The 20,242-nt window shown below is 46.0% G+C and overlaps 2 protein-coding genes across 8 annotated transcripts in view; one reads left to right on the top strand and one right to left on the bottom strand.

Annotated features, from left to right (window-relative positions):
* FAM234B (family with sequence similarity 234 member B) overlaps window positions 1–7,387 on the top strand; it is a 31,121-nt gene extending 23,734 nt beyond the window's left edge. Inside the window, exons 9-13 of the mRNA XM_081209531.1 lie at window positions 270–354; window positions 1,204–1,359; window positions 3,159–3,261; window positions 4,320–4,543; window positions 5,032–7,387. Coding sequence (XP_081065657.1) covers window positions 270–354; window positions 1,204–1,359; window positions 3,159–3,261; window positions 4,320–4,543; window positions 5,032–5,037 — 574 coding nt within the window. The 3' untranslated portion in view covers window positions 5,038–7,387. The remainder of the gene's footprint in view (window positions 1–269; window positions 355–1,203; window positions 1,360–3,158; window positions 3,262–4,319; window positions 4,544–5,031) is intronic.
* Window positions 7,388–8,159: 772 nt separating this feature from the next.
* Window positions 8,160–20,242, bottom strand: part of GSG1 (germ cell associated 1) — a 114,070-nt gene continuing 101,987 nt past the window's right edge. For all 7 annotated transcript variants that reach the window (XM_081209572.1, XM_081209574.1, XM_081209578.1 and 4 more), the window contains 5 exons: window positions 18,374–18,698; window positions 15,336–15,383; window positions 12,169–12,321; window positions 11,463–11,574; window positions 8,160–9,612 (listed from right to left, as the gene is read on the bottom strand). In XM_081209572.1, coding sequence (XP_081065698.1) covers window positions 9,276–9,612; window positions 11,463–11,574; window positions 12,169–12,321; window positions 15,336–15,383; window positions 18,374–18,698 — 975 coding nt within the window. In that variant the 3' untranslated portion in view covers window positions 8,160–9,275. The remainder of the gene's footprint in view (window positions 9,613–11,462; window positions 11,575–12,168; window positions 12,322–15,335; window positions 15,384–18,373; window positions 18,699–20,242) is intronic.

The raw sequence follows: 20,242 nt of genomic DNA, 5'->3' as shown, positions 1-20,242 counted from the left end.
GTAATTGGTTTTGGAGGCCTGCGCTCCATTGTCTGCCTTTTTCCTTCTCTTCTTCCTCTGCTGCATCAACAAATGGTCTTTTGCCCATGCCAGAATAGCACACTTGATGGATGAGCAACCTGATCTCTTTTGGCAAAGCCTGGGTGTGCAGGAATGCAGATGAGTTCCGGTGAAAGGAAGTGTTGCCTCTGAGGGTGTGGATGGGCTCATTTTGGATGCTTTATTTGGCACTCTCTTATTTTGACAGTTGCTCTCTCCATTTTTTGCAGCCAGCCTTCCGCAGGCTACTTCAGTGATGATCAAACCTTGGACTTCCTGTTTCAGGCTCAGATGGCAAACAACATCACGAAACAGGTGCGTTCACTAGCACTCTAGAGAACAGCACAGTTCTGTGCATCTTTACATAGAAGAAATCCTAACTCTGTCTAGTGGGGCTTACCACCTGGTACATTCATATAGGATAGCAACCTAAGGACAACACGTCTCAGTTTTGCTGTTAGTAACAGTATCAGGAGGTAATAGCTGCAAGTAATTTACAAGTAATGGGCAGGGGGAATTCACTGTTATGGAAGGTGAGGGCCAAACTAGACTGTGCATCTTTGCATTTAATGGGTACGTTTTTCTAAGTGCAAATAGTAGCCCCTGAAGGTCAGGGATTGAAAATCACTCCACTTGAAGCTGCTTGCTTGTGCTCGAAGGAAATTCTCCACTAGTACCAACGGGGGTTCTTCTCCCAATGCAAATAGCAACCTCAGAGAAGGGATTTTCACCTGAACCACAGTAGATGTCACATCTGATCCCAATAATCATCAGCCCCTGCCCCCACAAGTCCACACCACTGGTTGCTATTTGCATTAAACAAAAACAAATCTATGCACATTCAACACAAATACACATTTAAAATTACATCCATTCTGATCCTGAGTTCATAGATTGAAGAGGACCATTTTGGATTGCAGGTTAGAAGGGCCACCTTTTTTGAATGCAGAAAGATTATATATTAAACTCCCTGCCGGATGCTCCTCATAAGCACAATGTGAGAGGGGTGGAAAGCTCTGCGATTTGGGCCTCCAGCAACAGCTAGTCTGCTAATAGTGCCTCTGAATATGGAGGCTCAATTTTTAATCCTTGTGATTCCATATCTTATTTTCTCCTTTCCCTGTCTCTTTCCATCTGTTGGACTTTTGGGTTCTTCCTTTTCAGCTGCTAGTGGTGGATGGTAAATCAGGAGAAAAGATCTGGAGCTCTGAGCTACCATGTCACATGAAGAAAACAGACGCCCTCTCGGTGATGACTTTGGACAAAAAATCTGTCTTTCTCTTCTGGGCTAATGAGAAGCAGTCTCTCTTAAAAAGCTTGGTAAGTGAGAGTCCAGCTCCCCAGGTTAGAGGAGGCATTGTGTAGGGTTTTCGTTTCTGACAAGTAAAGGGGGGATGTTCCATTGGCCCTGGAAGCCAGGTATGTTTGTGGACAGGCTATGGTTATACAGCCAATGAGGAAAGGCATTTTGCAGGTGCTCATTGGCATTTCCCTTTTCCTTTTTAACTTCACATATTTACAGGACTCAGCCCTGGTTTGAAAACAGGTTTTTGGGTGGCGCTTGACACAGGTTCAGCCTTGTGCAGTACGTGTGTGTGTGTGTTTTGATCCTCTTCAATTATCCTGGTGCTCAGATCTGTCATCGGGGAGAGGGCTGCTATTGAACTTACATGCATGGTTGATTTTTTAAATTCCTGCTACCTCTGTAAGATCCACAAAATTAGAATACTGTTGAACAGGACCTGTTTGTCAGGTCCCACACAGTCTTACTGGGGAAAGCTTTGGTACAGCGTGCTTATGCAAGAGAAGCACACATCACGAAGCAAATGAAACAGTGCTTCTGGGAGTGTTTACAAAGGCTTAGGTGAGACCTCCTTGTTGCCATTAGCCAGAAAAAGCTACATTGTGCCTAGAATCTGCTACCTCCCTAGCTGCACAAACGCTTGGTCCGTGCTTTCTGCAAAATCTGCATTTGTGCTTGCTATTCATCCAGCAGCATCCATGTGGCTCTCCGATTGGATTTCTGCATTGTAGCCAAGCCTCCTGCTGTCATGTAAAAGCATTGCTTCTTTGGGTGTAAAGGTCATAGAGAGACTCCACTCTCCTTTAAGATGGCTCTGCACTGCATTTTGAGAGTATGCAAGAGTCTATGCGTAGCAGAAAGATGAGAACTTAGTCTGTGGAGAGAATCACTTACGGTGGTGCCTTCACTTACATTCTCTGATCTCCAGGATGTCTCTTCTTAACACTGGCTGAGTTTTACCTCCCAGTGGTAGCACCAGATAGCTGCAATGAGCATGCAAGACAAGACTAAACAAGAGATGTGTGAGATAACTCTATGACAGGTACGTCCAACAGGTAGAGCACTGGTAGATCACTGTCTCCCCCCTCCAAAGAAGCTCAACAAGTTTGGTTCCCCCTTTTTTTGCCCTGCGCCCCCCCAAAATGGGGCTTTCCTCATCTCTAAAATGAGCTCAACATCTTGGACCTGAACCCCAAAAAAGCGGGTAGATCACTCCCAGTCTTTAATTCTGTGAGTAGATCGCAGTCTCTTGGGAGTCGGCCACCCCTGCTCTATGAGATAAAGCAGAAACCTTTCTTGGCACCAGTTTTCATTTAGTTCCCACCTTGAAAATCAGCTGAGTTCTACTGGGTGAGATCAATGAGATCCGTGTTAACTTCCATGAACCAGTGCTAACCAGCAGGTAAACTGGCACTCCTGAAAACATAGGTAGGTATAAGCCTACACCAGACATGGTCTCAGACAAATTACTGCCTCCCAGCTTCAGCTCTCTAACTTTTAAGAGCATATCTAAATCACAAACAGCTAATTCTTATGGTTTCCCCCAAAGAAACCTGGAAATTGTAGCGAATGAAAACAGTAACCTTATACTTCTCACAGGTATTGTAAGGCTAAGGGAGAAGATGAACACGCTTTGGTGCAACTTCCTAAGTGGTAGTGAACATGCCGTGGGCTGGTTTTAACTGAAAGTTAAGAGGAGTATGATTGCAATGATGACACATGCAGTGGTTGAGAGGCCCCCGCGACAGAAAGCAAACAAACCCCAAAAATTTGCGGAGGAAATGGATGATTCATGACTTTGTCGTTGTTGTTGTAGGAGCCCAGCCCAAGAGTTCACCATCTTTATCTCCTTCATCCCAGTTTCCCTACAGTCCTCTTGGACCTGAGCAACACAACAGGCACAGTTACTGCTTCGTCCAGTAAGTATGCACAGGTGTAGGGAAAAATAAACACACACACACACACAGATCCAAGTAGATCAGGCATCCCCAACCTGTGGCCCTCCAGATGTTTTGGCCTACAACTCCCATGATCCCTGGCTAACAGGACCAGGGGTCAGGGATGATGGGAATTGTAGTCCTAAATATCTGGAGGGCCAAAGGTTGGGGGATGCCTGAAGTAGATGCTTAATACCTTCCCAATTTATGGTGGGTAATGGTGGTTCTGCTCTCTTCCTTTCTAGCTTGCTCATGGGGCTTGTTAAAAATTGTTCCGTGTATGCCTACAACTTGGCTGATAGCCTAATAATAATAGTAATAATAATAATAATTTATTTCTACCCCACCCATCTGGGTGGCTCCAGCCACTCTGAGAAAAGTAGGTTGTGTAATTTCCCCCTGTCATCTAAAGCAGGGTGAGAAACCTCAAGCACTAGGGCTGAATGCAGCCCTCCAGACCTCTCGGTCTGACCCTTGCAACTCTCCCTAGAGCCACACCCCTTTCCCAAGCCACACCTTATCTCTCTTGGCCACACCCCTCACCAGCTCTGTGCCACACTCTCAGGGAGTGCTTTTGCCTGGATGGAATAAGTCCTCTTGCTTGCCTAGGTGGAAGATGGTGGGGCGTGTGTGTGTAAACCTCTGGTTTTTGTGTGGCAGAAAACAGCCTGTTGTATAAAGATAAAAGTCCTATCCATTGCTCCCCTTTTGCCCCTGGTCCACCTGCCACTGACATGCGGCTGGTTTTCTAATTTTTATATTGCACTTGTAACTTGCCACTTGTAACCGTGTTCGCTAGAGCCAGAAATGCTGGTTGCGGCTGCAACCTTCATATCAGGTTCTGCAGAGACATTTGTATTCATTGCAGAGCTCCACACCGCAGAGCACTGTGATTGGATTTTTTCCTATAAGTAGAAGCCAAGCCCCTGCACAGTTAGAAATAGCCAGTGGAAGTTAGCCTGGTCATCTGATGTGAATGCAGTTAATTGCTTAATTTGTGAGCACACCCCAGTGTTTCCTTTTCCCTTTGCATCTGCCAGTTGGAATCAATGATCTTCAAAAAGACGCATTTTATATCACCGTGACCACAAGCCCCACCTCTGAGCACCAGCCAGGGTTTCTGTCGGTCAGTAAACTCCGCCTGAGGTGGGCCCTGATGACGCAGAGCCGAGAGGTACCCCTGAAGGAGAGTGACCCCAAAATCAACCGCGGGGAATTGAGGCGATTTCTCTCCAGGATCAAATTTACTGATTTTGCTCACAAGGTGAGATGATTTGAAGAGGTCTTTGGTAAAGATGTGCACGTGAGAGGGGGGAGAATCGAAAGGGCTGCCCTTTTGCAAAGAAAGTGAATAGCAATGTCTGAGGGGCCTGCTGCTTCTTTCCGAAATGAAATGATTCCTACAACTGATTCCTTTCCCCCTGGTTGCACAAATCACAGCTAGATTCAAGGCGACATATGAGGCTAATGCCAGTGACTGATACCAAACCCTGATGTAGGGAGATGCTGGGCACACTCTCCCTTTGCATGGGGCCCCCCATGCAGATTCTGAGTCAGTAAGCCTTTGTGGGCTCCCTCCAGCCTGACTCAGCTTTTTGCAAAGTGAGAGGAGGTCCTGTCCTCCTTCCCTCCCCCCGACACACTGTTGCTGTTCTCATGGATTTGACTGTGCCTCACTTAAAGCCCAAGGCCCTGCAGAAACCTGCAGGCAGCAGTGCCTGACTGACACCCATTTTCTCTCTCTCTCCCCAGTTCTAGGCATTTGCTTCCTCGGGCTTTCTGAGCAACATGACAAAACCGTGGGCCTCGATATCAGCAGGCCAAGGTGGTTAGCCAGACTTCGTGATGCATTCAGTGCGTTAAGGAAGGAGCCTGAAAGACTAGCTGCTACTCACCCTTGTGAATGGCCACCTAGTGCCGGGAGGCTGGACTGGCGGTGACCCTCTGGCATCCTGACTTGATGGAATGCTGCTTGACCTGTTCGTTGCTGCTCCCTGCCTACATCTTTCCTTCCGGGTAGATTGAACATACAAATTTATGCAGAGACACTAGAGTGTGTGTTTGTGTATATATATGTGTGTGTGTGTGTATATATTTATATATTGTATTTTTAATTTATGAAGTGTTTCAGGAAGCTCCTACTTTATCTTAAATGCATAGCAATGTTCTCTGCATAGTGTGGCCTTGGCTCATAACTTTCATCCTTTGGGTTCTTTTGGTTCTTCCTTCTCTTTTGTTTTAGGACTGGGCAGAGATGACCCATGGCTCTCAAAGATGGAGTTCAGCTCCCATCAGCTCCAGCCAGAGTGGTCAGGGATGTTGGGAGCTGTAGTCCAACAAGATCTGGAGGGTGTTGGGTTATGGTCATTGCTGTGTCCCGTTCTTCCTCTCTCCACCCCACATCTCCCGAACCTGAGAGGCATTGTACCCTTTAGTGCTGAACGATTGCATACACTCCTACCTTCAGTCAGAGCCAGGCTGGGTTTGGTGCTGTTTAACTAAAAGTCTGTGTCCCTTTTTCTGAACCGTGCTAGGATCACCTGTTCGAGGGTCTACCATAGTTTCGTATAACCAAAGGATAACAAACCTTCCATTGCAGTGCTCGTGTAGATTGTCTGTAGTGGCAAACAAGCAATGCCCGAAACATTCCATGGCCTTGCAATGTCCCATACTTACTGCAACCCTACTAAGTGTTGTCTCTTTTCAAGAAGGGTTCCAACATCTGCACAAAGATGTACGATTAGCATTGAGCTCTGCCTCTGGCAAAAACATGCCAGCAGGTGTTGTGACCAAGTCACTAGGAATACCCAGTTATGATGTTTATGTTTAGAAGCTATTGTTGGCTGGAGTATACATAGAGCATCCTATGGGAGCATCTCTTACCTAGCAGAGGGATGTATGTTATATACATTCTCCACCCTATGGAACAGGAGTTTGTTTAGATAGGCTTATCTTTACTTTGTCAACTGGATTGTGTCCAAAACTCAATTTTCTCCTGAATGTGTTTAGTCTGCCCAGTGTTCTGATTGCAGGAGAACCTCAGCCTGTGTTGTTATAGGCAGCTCTGTGATTCATCGTTGTATGTGGGAAAACCAACTATGTTCCTGGAGCAATGCACAAAAGCTTTGAAACAGCTTCTTCATTAACACTCCCTTCCCTGTGTTAAAGTTGTCTAAGATATTCCTCTTTTCTAGCTGGGAATAAAAGCCTGTTCAGCTGTTCAGATTTCCTCTCTTTTTGCCTGTTGGCAAAAATGATTTGTTTTACATGGCAGAAGACTCCTTCACTCTTTCAGCCATGCCCCATAATTCAGTTACTTTCTTTAGCCATGAAATTAATTAGACCAGGAGCAGTCTGCAATCTGATGTACTTGACTGTTGCTCTGCTGGCTGCTTTTGCACTGGGAGATGCAGCTGCAAATAGGAGGTGGCAAGTCAGAGTGAGCAAGCTTTCACATCCTTGTTGTAAAGTTTCCCTTCCTTCCACTATATTTTCCTAATGATTAAGCCACTGATGCTGGATCAGGACTAGCGCTGTGGTAACAGTGAGGGAGAAGCCACTCTTGTTGGCTCTACACAAGTTGCAACCTGTACATAGCCATATTGCATCTCTTGTAAATGTCTCTTCTTCATTAGCTTTCATCATGATACCAATCCCTGAGGCAGGGCCTCATTCCGCCTTTCCCCTTTTAATCCCTGAGCTTTTGAAGAGTTTGTGTAAGTAGAATAGGAGTCTGAGTCTATACTTTTCTAAATACTAGCACAACGCATAGCACTTGTCTTCCCCCCCTAGGCGTGGCCCTTGCTTAGAAATAAAGGTATTCGCTCAAGGCATACATATTGGTTCTAGAGTTTCTTCAGTAGGTAGAACTCCCATGCTCCTCAGCCCTAGCTGGCAAATGTTGCAACATCACTACTTGAAATGGTACGTGCCCTCCATTGCGTCCTTTAATGCATCCACTTGGTTTGTATTGCTTGGTGACACTGGGTCCTCCATAATGTGAATTTTCCCCCCTCCACGTCTTGTGTGCACTTTAAATAATGATCTTGTCTGTATATTATTTGAACTGTGAACCATGATGGGATAAATAAAGATCATGTACAGCACATTTCTGGTGTGTGACTTGCTTTTCCCAGCTTCTTTGAGCGAATTGAAGAGGACTCTGGGAACAGAGTGAATTTGATAGCTTCTGGCAAGAGTCCTGCTATGAACAGATGTACAGAATTTTCCTGGTGAATCCACCATGGTGAGCATGCGCACTGCACTGTGACACCTACACAGACTTCTGCCCAGACTTTGAGCAGAATAGTGCATGCTGCGGACTGGCTAGTCTTTGTGACCCCTTCAGGGACTGGCCCTGCTTCTCATGGTACCCTTTCACACAAGTAAGGCATCAAGGGGGTGATAGAGAGGCGACCATCTTTGGAGGGAGATTGGATGACTAAACATGAATGGAGGCGCACAGGTGTGGGAACATCTTCCCATTCTTCTCCCTCTGGAATGTCGTCTTTTTGCTCTTTTTAAGTTTTGCCTTTTTAACCTGCTTTTTATTTTGTTATCTGACACTGGTGTTTTACATCTATGCCACTTTATTCATTGCATTTAGAAGTTGTGTCCATAGTTTTTTCAAGCTGTTTTACATGGCCTTGGAATTTTCTGGTGAAGGGTGGTTAAGAAATATTTAAAATAAATACATTTGGAAACTCTCTTGGTTTTAAAAATGGGGTTTATCCAGATGTTTTGGGTTGAAACCAACCAAAAGGATTATTAAACATTCTTTGCATCCCCCCACTCCCTCCTACCTGGATGCAAATCTTACAAAAGTTATGATGGTTAGAAACTGTAAACAAGCAAAGAATCATTCATTGTGGAGGACCTGCTCATTCAGAAGTTCCAGGGTTTTTATTAAACAGGAATTTGATTTATTATGATCCAAATGCTGGCCAGCACTGCCATGTTTCAACAGATCAAATTAGTCAGAGTGGACCTTGCTGAATCTAAGGCAGGGATGCCAATGCCTTCTTCATCCACCTGCATTTGGCATCAAGGTTTACCACCCTGCAATATTTCCCTACAGAAAAGTGATTTACAATCCCAAATAAGCAAGCAAATTCGATTGTGCTGTTTAATTAGCATACTGGCCACATTGCAGCTTCCTTTGCATCAGGGTTAGATACTGTCACTCTCTTCTGTCATTCAACATCTCCAGGTAACACTTCCTGCTGTGCAGCAGTGTTGAGCTTCAGTGCCCTGCACCTCCTCAGGACCAAGCTGGATCTGATGGTACTCCTGTTGTTAGCTCTTGCGTGCCTGCTGTGTTCTATTTTTAAAATGGCAAGGATACTTGGCGGGGGGGGGGGCAAGGGTGGTCCGGATGGTAATCGTAACATGGTGGGGTGACTTTTGCTGCTGCCACCGTCACACTCTAAATTCACATGCCTGCCATTTGCAGTGGGAGGAAGGCTTCCATTGGGACCAACAAGAGCTTTCCTGCCTGTTGCGAATAGCAAGCGTTAAGCCCCCCTGATTTGGAGTGAGACTGTGACCAGAGCAAAGGCTTCAAGCACCCTTCCCCTACATTGTGGACCCCATTTGATTTCCCCTCCATGGCTATTCATGTATTTTAAAACCCAGTCCCAATGTAAAGGCCTGAATAACATCCCATTTCATACCTGGCTCATAGTGGCAGAGCACAGACAGACGGGCCCAGTCTCAGCCCCTGGCACCCCCAGGTACCTTCAGGAAATACCCTTATTTGAAACCCTGGAGAGCTGCTGCCAGCCAGTGTGTGCAGACAGCGCTGAGCAAGATGGAAAGAGGCAGGTTCCTATGGTCAGATGCATCCATGTCAGTGGCTGCCTAACTCCCACCCACATTGAATTCCCCAGCAGAGCAAATGAAAAGAAGCGAGAACCTCAAGGGGAGGAGGCTAAAGCTTGGTTTAGAGCTCTCTCTCTTTTTTGACTGTCCCACCGAGCCCTCTCTCTCTCCCCATCCTAACAGGGATCCTCCCCACCAGATTTCTCCAGGACCTCATTCATCTCTAGGTCAGGCTCCCTCTGCAGCACCTTCTGCTGCAGCTCCGAGTAGAAGTCGACTCCTTCGGAGACGGAGTGGAGCGGCTTTTCTCGGTGCAGGTAGAAGCCGCCCAGTGGCTCTCGCTGTTGGTACTGAGGCGGGAAGAAGCACTGGTGGTGCTGGGACTGGTCTACCATGAGGCTCCCGTCGCAGGCTTTCTGGTGGTTGCGCTTGAACTCCAGCACGGTTTTGGTGTATGTGTTCAGGGTGGTGACGGCAGAGGCCATGCAGCAAGTAAAGGAGGCCCAGGCCATACTGAAAAAGAGAAACAGACAGGAGAAACAGGGGGAGAAGAAGGGTCTTATTTGTGTCCTTTCTTCTGTTAGTTAACAATGGCGGATGGATAAAGTTACAGGATGTGCACTGCTTGGAAGTGAAGCAGTGTGAGCACCCCAACAGGCTTGCAGGTGTAAGCCGGCTCACGTGTGACTTCCCCAACAGCATCATGAGCACAAATTACCATGAATGTGCAATAAAAAGGACATGGAGGGGTTTATATTAAGTCCATCTGGCTCTGGTGGTGCTCCATCAGGACCCTGGGCAGACATCATACCCAGCCTTCTACCCAAGATCATTTAGTTCATGACCTACAGCTCTGCAGATGCTATTGCATGACACCTATAATTCTTGGGTGTGCTGACTGTGGCTGCTGGGAGCTGGAATCCAAGAACATGTGAAGGCCACAAATTCCCCATCCCTGGCTTAAGCTGAAGTTGATGGGGATCAAACCATGAGCTGTCTGCATGTGCTCTACTGCGGAATTATGGTCCCTCTTCTCAAACTTGATCTGCCCTTCAATACAGCAATCAAAGGACCACTTCGCTTGATGACAGCGCATATATTTTACAGAGTACTGCATACTGTACTTGCCTCACAGCTAGGACCAATTTTAATCCATGTGAATTGCCCCTTAGTTGCGGGATGCGGGTGGCGCTGTGGTCTAAACCACAGAGCCTAGGGCTTGCCGATCAGAAGGTTGGTGGTTCGAATCCCCACGACGGGGTGAACTCCCGTTGCTCGGTCCCAGCTCCTGCCAACCTAGCAGTTTGAAAGCACGTCAAAGTGCAAGTAGATAAATAGGTCTACTTCCAGCAAGAAGGTAAACGGCGCTTCCGTGTGCTGCTCTGGTTCGCCAGAAGTGGTTTAGTCATGCTGACCACATGACCTGAAAGCTGTACGCCGGTTCCCTCGGCCAATAAAGCAAGATGAGCAACCGCAGAGTCGGTCACGACTGGACCTAATGGTCAGGGGTCCCTTTACCTTTACCCCTTAGTTACCCATGTTAAAGAAATTAATTCACAGCATTTACAAAAACCCCAGCCCACCAAATCATTCTGGAGTGATTTAAATACCCTCTGGAGAACTATCTCTTGCTTGCAAGGCCCAGTTCTGCGCTGTCTGCCTTTGTGATGCTACTCTGTTTACTGACATTGTACTGATGACTTGTCCCTTGCCCCGTAGTTTGTTATTAAGGATGAAGATCACAGGGCTTTGCATCAGATTTTGTCTGCAGTTTTGGGCTAATAGCCAGAATTGGCAGTTTGCTCAACACTCAGGAAACTTGTTGAGTCAGCTGCACAATTTACATGTGATTTTGACAAACCTGGCAAATGGCTGAGAGTTGGTGAAAATTAGGGGTATGCAATACTCCACTGGAATAACTCTGTTTCCTTGGCTGCATGCAAAAGTCCTGGTTTATTTTTTGTTGCACTTGTGTTACACTATTGCCCCTCCAGACAGCAACATGTGATAGCATTGGGGAGGCATCTCATAAGAAACTAAAGGAGAATAAATTCACCCACCGCTAATGCATTATTGGGTCAAGAACATGTTGCAGAAGACACCTGCAATAAAACAGCAGTCTGGAGGGACCCGTAAAAGTAGCTTTCTATGTTATTGGGTTGTTACTCTTATTTTGATTATGTATTTTGTGATTTTATATTTTGATTTTATTTTGTGAACTGTCCTGAGACCTGTGAGTATAGGGCAGTATGTATGTATGTATGTATGTATGTATGTATGAATGAATGAATAAATAAATAAATAAATGTTTTGTTTTTAAGAAAAGTGGCAAACATATTTTAGTAAATTAATACTGCACATACTAGAAGGCCCAACCATAGTCCCATGAGTGCGGTCTCCAGTCCTCTGGCCCCAGGTTAACAGTTGCCTGGAAAACTTGGCTGTACATCATGTGAGCCACCATCCCCAGTAGGCCTATAGAGAAAGGAAAGAAGGTCATCCACCCAAAGCCACAATTCAGATGGTACAAGAAACATTTGCTTGATGTTCTTAGGAAATGCTTCTCTGATGGGATTAACATAGTTCTAGCCTCTAATGCCCCTCTGTTCTCAGTCTCTACCCTCTTATTTCCTTTTTCTGTTGCATTTTTCTCCATCCTTTCATTTGTGGGGAAGGTTGTAGCTCAGAAATAGAGCATCTCCTTTACATCTGGGAATGTGCACCATCAGAAACTCTGAAGAGTCGCTTTCTGCCAGTGTAGACCATGGATAGGGAACCTGTGACCATCCAGATATTTGTTGGACTCAGACTTCCATCAGCCACCAACCAGTGTGGCTAATGGTCAAGGAAGTTAAGAGTTCTGGCCCAACAACATCTAGAGGGCCACAGGTTCCCTATCCATGGTGTAGATCATATTGAGCTAGATGGATAAATAATCTGACTTGAAAGAAAGCAGCTTCTCACATCTCATTTCCCTTCACGCTCCCAGCTGCTTTTGCCCTGCTTTTGCTATGCTCTTAATGAATCCCCCCAGTTCCTCATCCATGCCAAAGTGGGAGAGGCACTCACCTGACAAGACAGAGGAGACAGCAGCAAAGGCATTGAGCTTCAGCCCACAAACTGGGTTCCCTGTGTACAACATCTCCACCAGCAGGAGGATGAAACTAATGAGCAGCAAGCTTATGTAAATCATCTCTGATCCAAGCGACAACCAGAGGATGCCTATTGTGTGCAACCAGAAAAGACAAATCAGTCAGGGATACAGGCTGGCAGAGCTGAAGTCTGCTCTCTTCCTCTTACGCTGGAAGGCAGCCAAACCAGTAAGGTAAACATGGCGGATAGACTGCATTTATAAGTTGGTAGGTTGCAAGATGTGCAGGTAGGATGGTCACATAATGCATCACCAAAAGAGATAATATGCATTGCCCCATAAATAAGACACAGATTTGTATTCAATTTGTGTTTGCTACTCTATTTGTATAGATGTGCATTGAGAAATAGTGACCACAGTTTGAAGAGAAATAACATACATCTCACCGTGGAAGGAAGACTGTGACCAAGTGATTTGTGCACCCGCTCAGTCTCCTGCCCATGTGTTAACTGGTGGTGGACAACTTTCTTATAATTCTTTACCTTTAAACCAGGTAGCCCTTCAAATAACAGGGCTTCTTCTAATAAAGGACCATCCTTTGGGGTGCCTCAGGGTTCTGTCCTCTCCCCCATGCTTTTTAACATCTACATGCAGCCGCTGGGAGAGATCATCAGGGGGTTTGGGCTGGGTGTTCATCAGTATGTGGATGATACCCAGCTCTACTTCTCTTTCAAATCAGAACCAGTGAAGGTGGTGAAGGTCCTGTGTGTCTGGAGGTGGTTGGAGGATGGATGGCGGCAAACAGATTGAGGTTGAATCCTGACAAGACAGAAGTACGGTTTTTGGGGGACAGGAGGCGGGCAGGTGTTGAGGACTCCCTGGTCCTGAATGGGGTAACTGTTCCCCTGAAGGAACAGGTGCACAGCCTGGGAGTCATTTTGGACTCACTGCTGTCCATGGAGGTGCAGGTCAATTCTGTGTCCAGGGCAGCTGTTTACCAGCTCCATCTGGTACGCAGGCTGAGACCCTACCTGCCCGCAGACTGTCTCGCCAGAGTGGTGCATGCTCTAGTTATCTCCTGCTTGGACTACTGCAATGCACTCTATGTGGGACTAACTTTGAAGGTGACCCAGAAACTACAACTAATCCCGAATGTGGCAGCTAGACTGGTGACCGGAAGCGGCCACCGAGACCACATAACACCGGTCTTGAAAGACCTACATTGGCTCCCAGTACGTGTCCAATCACAATTCAAAGTGTTGGTGCTGACCTTTAAAGCCCTAAATAGCCTTGGTCCAATATACCTGAAGGAGTGTTTCCACCACCATCGTTCTGCCTGGACACTGAGGTCCAGTGCCGAGGGCCTTCTGGCGGTTCCCTTGCTGCAAGAAGCCAAGTTACAGGGAACCAGGCAGAGGGCCTTCTCCGTAGTGGCACCCGCCCTGTGGAACGCCCTCCCACCAGATGTCAAAGAGAGAAGCAACTACCAGACTTTTAGAAGACATCTGAGCGCAGCCCTGTTTAGGGAAGCTTTTAATGTTTAATAGAGTATTGTATTTTAATATTCTGTTGGAAGCCGCCCAGAGTGGCTGGGGAAACCCAGCCAGATGGGCGGGATATAAATAACAAATTATTATTATTATTATTATTATTATTATTATTATTATTATTATTATTATTATTATTATTATTATTATTTTATCCTCTACTCCCAGGGACCCAGTAGTAAACCCAGGGATCCTGTGCATAGGCCTGCTCTGTTTATTTAGCAGCCAGACATTCACAACACTCTAATGAAATAACAATGGCTCAAAAATAACAGCCCTGGAATGGAACTCCACACAAGCCATTAGATGGCGCCCAGACCAACACCACAGGTAATTGGAAAGAGCAGGATCTGGAAACCTAGTCAGGAGGAGCAAAAGCCAAATTATAAGAGGAAATTAGGAGTACAGAGGCTTGAAGAGAAGGGAGCACACCAGACCTCAGGACCTTAAACCTGGAGGAGTTAGAGTAGTGCACCATTTCTATCAGCTAATTGCCATACCTTTTAAGCTACATGAAGCTTGTTTGAGCCTTTGGATAGGCATGGAAGGGAAGGTCTGTATTAGCAATATGGTGATATGAATCCTAATAGTACTTAAAATAAGTTCAAATAAATATCACAGAGGCCTGCTGGTCAGAGAATGACCAACATCCACCTGCTTAATAAAGAACTCTGGGATTTTTGACAGGTTTCAACTTATAGTGGGTTGCATCCAGGGAAAAAACCCCTCTGAATTTAGTTCTCATTAAATTCAATAGAATGTTAGTCACGATTAACTGTGTTGTGGATTTCAGTGGGATTTAAATTCAATTAACTTTTGATCCATGCCTAATAATAATAATAATAATAATAATAATAATAATAATAATAATAATTTTAGACTGCTCAATGCTAGACGCTGAGCATCTACTCAGGCTTTCTCTGATGTTCAAACATGTTGCTTAACCATGTTTTCATTGCTATTTTAGTTACCAAACCCAAATAAATCCATGTTATTTCTATGGGCACTTTTGTTAAAACTGGAGAAATAAGAAACTGGGAAAAGAAGCCAGAAGTCTCAGCATCAAAAGTCATAAAACAGAAACATGTCATGAGACAGAAGTGCTTTGCCAAAAAGTAAGGTAAAGGTAAAGGTACCCCTGCCCGTACGGGCCAGTCTTGCCAGACTCTAGGGTTGTGCGCTCATCTCACTCTATAGGCCGGGAGCCAGCGCTGTCCGCAGACACTTCCGGGTCACATGGCCAGCGTGACAAGCTTCATCTGGCGAGCCAGCGCAGCACACGGAACGCCGTTTACCTTCCCGCTGGTAAGCGGTCCCTATTTATCTACTTGCACCCGGGGGTGCTTTCGAACTGCTAGGTTGGCAGGCGCTGGGACCAAACGACGGGAGCGCACCTTGCCGCGGGGATTCGAACCGCCGACCATGCGATTGGCAAGTCCTAGGTGCTGAGGTTTTACCCACAGCGCCACCCGCGTCCCAATATTGCCAAAAAGTAACAAATGACAAATATCCAGATACAGCTGTTCTTGATCATGGGGTCATGCCCATTCTAAAGGTTGCGCTGGTCCACACCAGTCTGGGGAGGGGCTTATTCCTACCTCTCTCTGCTGGAGGTGAAAGCTCAATGAAACTGCGACATTTCTCATCTGAAAGAAAACAGAATGGAAAATTATCCCAGGAGCTGCAGGAAGGAGAAGTCAGCTCTTAAATCTAGATTATAGTGTTGACATTGTTCAGTGTTTTTGATTGCTTCTGGGCTATGTTCTTCTATGTTCTAAGAGTAAACGGATGGCTGGCATTGGCTGTCTCTCCATTCTCAGCCCTCTGCTGTGAGGTAGGCAGGAGGGGGGAATAATATCCATTTGAAATGCAAGAACCATCTCCAGTTTAGAATACTGATCAGAATGTACTCCAGGATTGGATGTGGCTGTGGCTAATGGTTTTGTTTATTTTTGCTTGAGGGCCACATTCAACCTTAGTCAATCCTTGGAGGATTCATGACTGATTGTCCATCCCCCACATACTAACAAATATGTGTGTGTGTGTGTGTGTGTGTGTGTGTGCGCGCGCACACACACACACACACACCTCTATTTCCCTAGCTGATTCTTTGCAGTCAATTGACTTTTCATTCAAAATCTCTCTCTCTCTCTCTCTCTCTCTCTCTCTCTCTCTCCACTCAAATGTCCACCCATCCCTATGTGTTCACATTAATTTTTGTTCTTTTTGCTGCTGGCTGAATTTGTTCAAGTCTTGGGCCTGTTTTGGGGGCCAGAGCAGCCTCGAGAACTAGGGCTTAGATCCATGGTAGTTCACTGGACGTCATCTGAGATATGTGCAGTACAGTCCAATCTTATGCATGTTTGTTTAGGAATAAGTCTAAGATCTATAGACTCATTTCATTAAGCGTGCACAGGATTGCAGTCTTCTTCTCAAGTGAATCTTCTAAAGATAAGGCATTACTGTAAGAACAGAATTCAGGATCAGATAGGCCTTTGGCCCGATTCTGTGGAACAGTTCTTACAGACCCTCCAAGTGTCCCTATTTTCCAGGGACAGTCCTGGATTTACAGAAGCCGTCCTGGGTTCTGATTTGATCCTGGAATTTCCCAATTTTCCTTACGTCATCCCTAATTTCATTGGAGAAATGTTGGAGGGTATGGAGTTATGGAGATAAGTAACTATACAGAAGGCAGGTGAAGTTTTTAAAATGTTTAAGTTTGATTATGTTTTTATATACGTTGGAAGCCACCCAGAGTGGCTAGGGTAACCCAGTCAGATGGGCAGGGTATACATTCATTCATTCATTCATTCATTCATTCATTCATTTATTGGATGTCCCTGTTTTCATTGGAGAAATGTTGGAGGGTATGTTCTTATGTTCACAACATGCATCACCTGTTCAATACACAGAAACAAACTAACACCAAAAGCAAATCTGGGCATCGGTCAGCTTGTTCTTTTAAATGTGAGTAAATTTAAGAATTCTCATTTCTACTAAAGCAAATTCCAGGAAGTAAAAAATTAAGGGATTAAGATGGATTTAAAATGGCCAAGTGGTAGCCTTGCATATGTAGTGTCAACAATTGCCAAGTCTATCTGTGGTTTTATATCAGGCTATAAACAAGTGTCCAACCTGTGCGTCCTTTGCTGCAAAGTCCTTCTTAACTATATTGGTTCTCAGGCTTCTGGTTCTGCAGATTATATTCCCCAGATACAGGTTTGCCTTTTGAAAGTTATTTTGTCCTCTCCAGCTGAACACTATCTTGTAGGTTTTCTTCCCCACCCCCGCTGCCTGCAAAACTAATCTCTCCAGGTCCCTTTGTATCATTTTACCCAGCTTTTTGGTGTTCAGAATGCCTCCCCATTCTGTGACAGATGCGCATTTCATTGAGACTCTGTGTACTACTTCATGGGCAATTGAATAAAATTGACCCTGCTTACTCATACCTTGTTCCTGAATGCATTTTGGGAGTGTAAAATGTTTATTTCAGTAGAGCTTGCTTCCTGAAGAGAATGATTATTTGACATCAGGATTTTATGGGGCTGGTTCTCCTCCCAGGATGTCACAAAAACCTCACAATGAGGGAGGAAAGCAAAGTGCTCTAGAGGTAGCTGTTTGGGTCCCATGTTAGCTGGATGACAAAAATGGGAATTGAACTAAAACCATATTAAATTGGCCTTCTTCTTACTACAGTGGTACCTCGGGTTACATACGCTTCAGGTTACATACACTTCAGGTTACAGACTCCGCTAACCCAGAAATATTACCTCGGATTAAGAACTTTGTTTCAGGATGAGAACAGAAATCGCGCTCTGGCGGTGCGGCAGCAGCTGGAGGCCCCATTAGCTAAAGTGGTGCTTCAGGTTAAGAATAGTTTCAGGTTAAGAACGGACCTCCAGAGCGAATTAAGTACTTAACCTGAGGTACCACTGTGTAAGAAAAGGATTGATGAACTGAGCAGGAACCATTCAGATCCCACAGTCAGCACAATGCAACAGATTCCCCCATCTTCATTGTTAATTTTGAGAAGAATTTTTTTTTCTGGTATAACGCTATAGTTCCTAAATCAAGTTTGGTGCAAGTTCCCATGCAGACATACCTTTATTGCTGCAGTGGCTAACCTGTGGTCCTCTAGATGTTGTTGAATTGCATTTCCCAACATCTCTGACCATTGGCCATGCTGGCTGGGGCTGATGGGAGTTGAAGTCCAACAACATCTGGAAGGTCAGAGGTCAGCCGACCCCTGCTGCACTGAAAAGCTGGCAGCCATACTCATTTCCTTGCACCGTTTGGAGACTGAGGTGGTGTGCAACAATATTATGAAAGGAAGAAGTCCTCATTCCCAGCTTCACCCTTTGACTGACTGCCTCAGTGGGAAAGCCAAGGCAGAAATTCCTTCTCTGTTGGCTTGGCTGGGACAAATTGCCATTTGGCTCCTCTGTTTCCAGAACAATTTCTCCCAGAGCCATCCCACCTGGTCGTTATGTAACTTCATTATGCAACAGTATGAAAGAGTCAGTACCTTTTGTGTTATGTCTCTTGTGTTATGATAAAATGTCAATCTCCTTAAGTGCTTCGGTAGAAAGGCAGTACATGGAAGTGAATGAATGAAGAGGCAGACTAGAGAGATTACCTGAGCCTTCAATGTTCTCCTCGCAGGAAAGCCACATGCCTGTGTGGAAGTACCGGAAGGCAAAGCGATCGTCCCCGGTCTCCCAGCTATAGTGCACCACATCTTGGGAGGGTGCAGAGGAATTGCTGGCCCCTCCGTCAGGAGGCATGGGGGCACCGATGCACTTGGTGTTCTTAGTCTTCCCGCACAAAGGCTTGGGGACTTTCTGTGTCCCCACACACCAATAACTGCCCAGCAGGGCTGTGGTGGAAAGGCTGAGAGCCAGCAGGTTCAGGACCACTGCCAGAACAGCCCGACGCCAAGGGAGGATCTTCAAAAGCTTCATCTGCAAGAGGCAAGCAAGATAGTTCCCTCAATTCCAGGGATTTATGAATCGTAAGGAAGTAAAGCAATATCAGGGGGAAACATTTCAGCTCTGATGCTTCAGGCATTGCAAACTGCATTCAGCAATATAAAGTGTTGGTGCTGACCTTTAAAGCCTTAAACGACCTCGGTCCTGTATACCTGAAGGAGCGTCTCCACCCCTATTGTTCTGCCCAGACACTGAGGTCCAGTGCCAAGGGCCTTCTGGTGGTTCCCTCATTGCGAGAAGTGAGGTTACAGGGAACCAGACAGAGGGCCTTCTCTGTAGTGGCACCTGCCCTGTGGAACACCCTCCCTTCAGATGTGAAGGAAATAAGCAGCTATCTTATCTTTAAAAGACATCTGAAGGCAGCCCTGTTTAGGTACGTTTTTAATATTTAATGCTGTATTGTTTTTAACACTCGATTGGGAGCTGTCCAGAGTGTCTGGGGAAACTCAGCCAGATGGGCGGAGTATAAATAATAAATTATTATTATAAATTATTATTAATGGACAGTACAATATAATGGAGAGGATTCCTGGAAGAAGACCTGTCACATGCACCAGCAATGGGGAATCTATAGTCTACCATAAATTGTTGGGCTACACCTCATGTTGTCCCTGAGCATCGGCAATGTTGGCCATGGCTAATGGGAGTCCAACAACATCTACAGGACTACATGCTCCCATTGCTGACATACATGGGTGGAAAGACGGGGGCCCAGAAATACGCTGCCTTTAAGTGCAACCGACAAACCAACAAATGTAAACAAGAAACAAGCCTCTCTCTTTTTAGCTACATATTGTCATGGACCAACCTGGGCCCCATGATTTGGCATACACAGAAGTCATGGAAGAGAGTGCCAGCAAAGGCAGGGGATGTGGGGACACTTCAGGGGAGGGGGAGGAGACTGGCACTGAGGGCAAGCATCACCCGGGAGAGGCTTGATCAGGGGGGAAGTGACTGCAAGGGTGAAGAGTGCCCTATGCCGAGTTGTCAGGATGAAGCGAATATGGGAGACCTGGAAGAGGGTGGCGGAGGCAGCAGCAGCAGGGACTGGGGAGTGAGCAGGGGACCAGTGGAAGTGTTACCAGAGGGGCCTGATCCAAGCAAGAGGGGAGTCCAAACGCCCCCCTCCCTCCACTGCCGCTGTCAACTTGAGCTCATAGGCGGGCAAGGAGGGAAAAACAATGCTGTTTGCCTAGATGAGGAAGCGAGTGGCTGTGTTCATGTAGTCAGCAGCCTGGAGAGAAGGTGGAGAGATTCCTGAGGAAACCTGGCCAAGCTAAGACGGGGCTGGCTGAAGAGAGCATGTGATTGCTGCCCCTGTAGCCGATTCAGATTGGAACGTGCCCTAATAGTAGTGCCCTTTTTAAGGAAAGTAGAGGCAAGCCTCAACACAACAATCTACAGGGTAGGCACGAAGAGGAGGAGTATTGTGAAGACTAAGGGGGTGATGTAGGGCGTTGGAGAGCAGAGGATGGAGTGATTCACTGGGTGAAGGTGCAGCAGACTATCTTGGACCA

The sequence above is a fragment of the Podarcis bocagei genome, assembly GCF_964188305.1.
Source record: "Podarcis bocagei genome assembly, chromosome: 10".
Lineage (NCBI taxonomy): Eukaryota > Metazoa > Chordata > Lepidosauria > Squamata > Lacertidae > Podarcis > Podarcis bocagei.
This window is presented reverse-complemented; position numbering and strand designations above follow the sequence as displayed.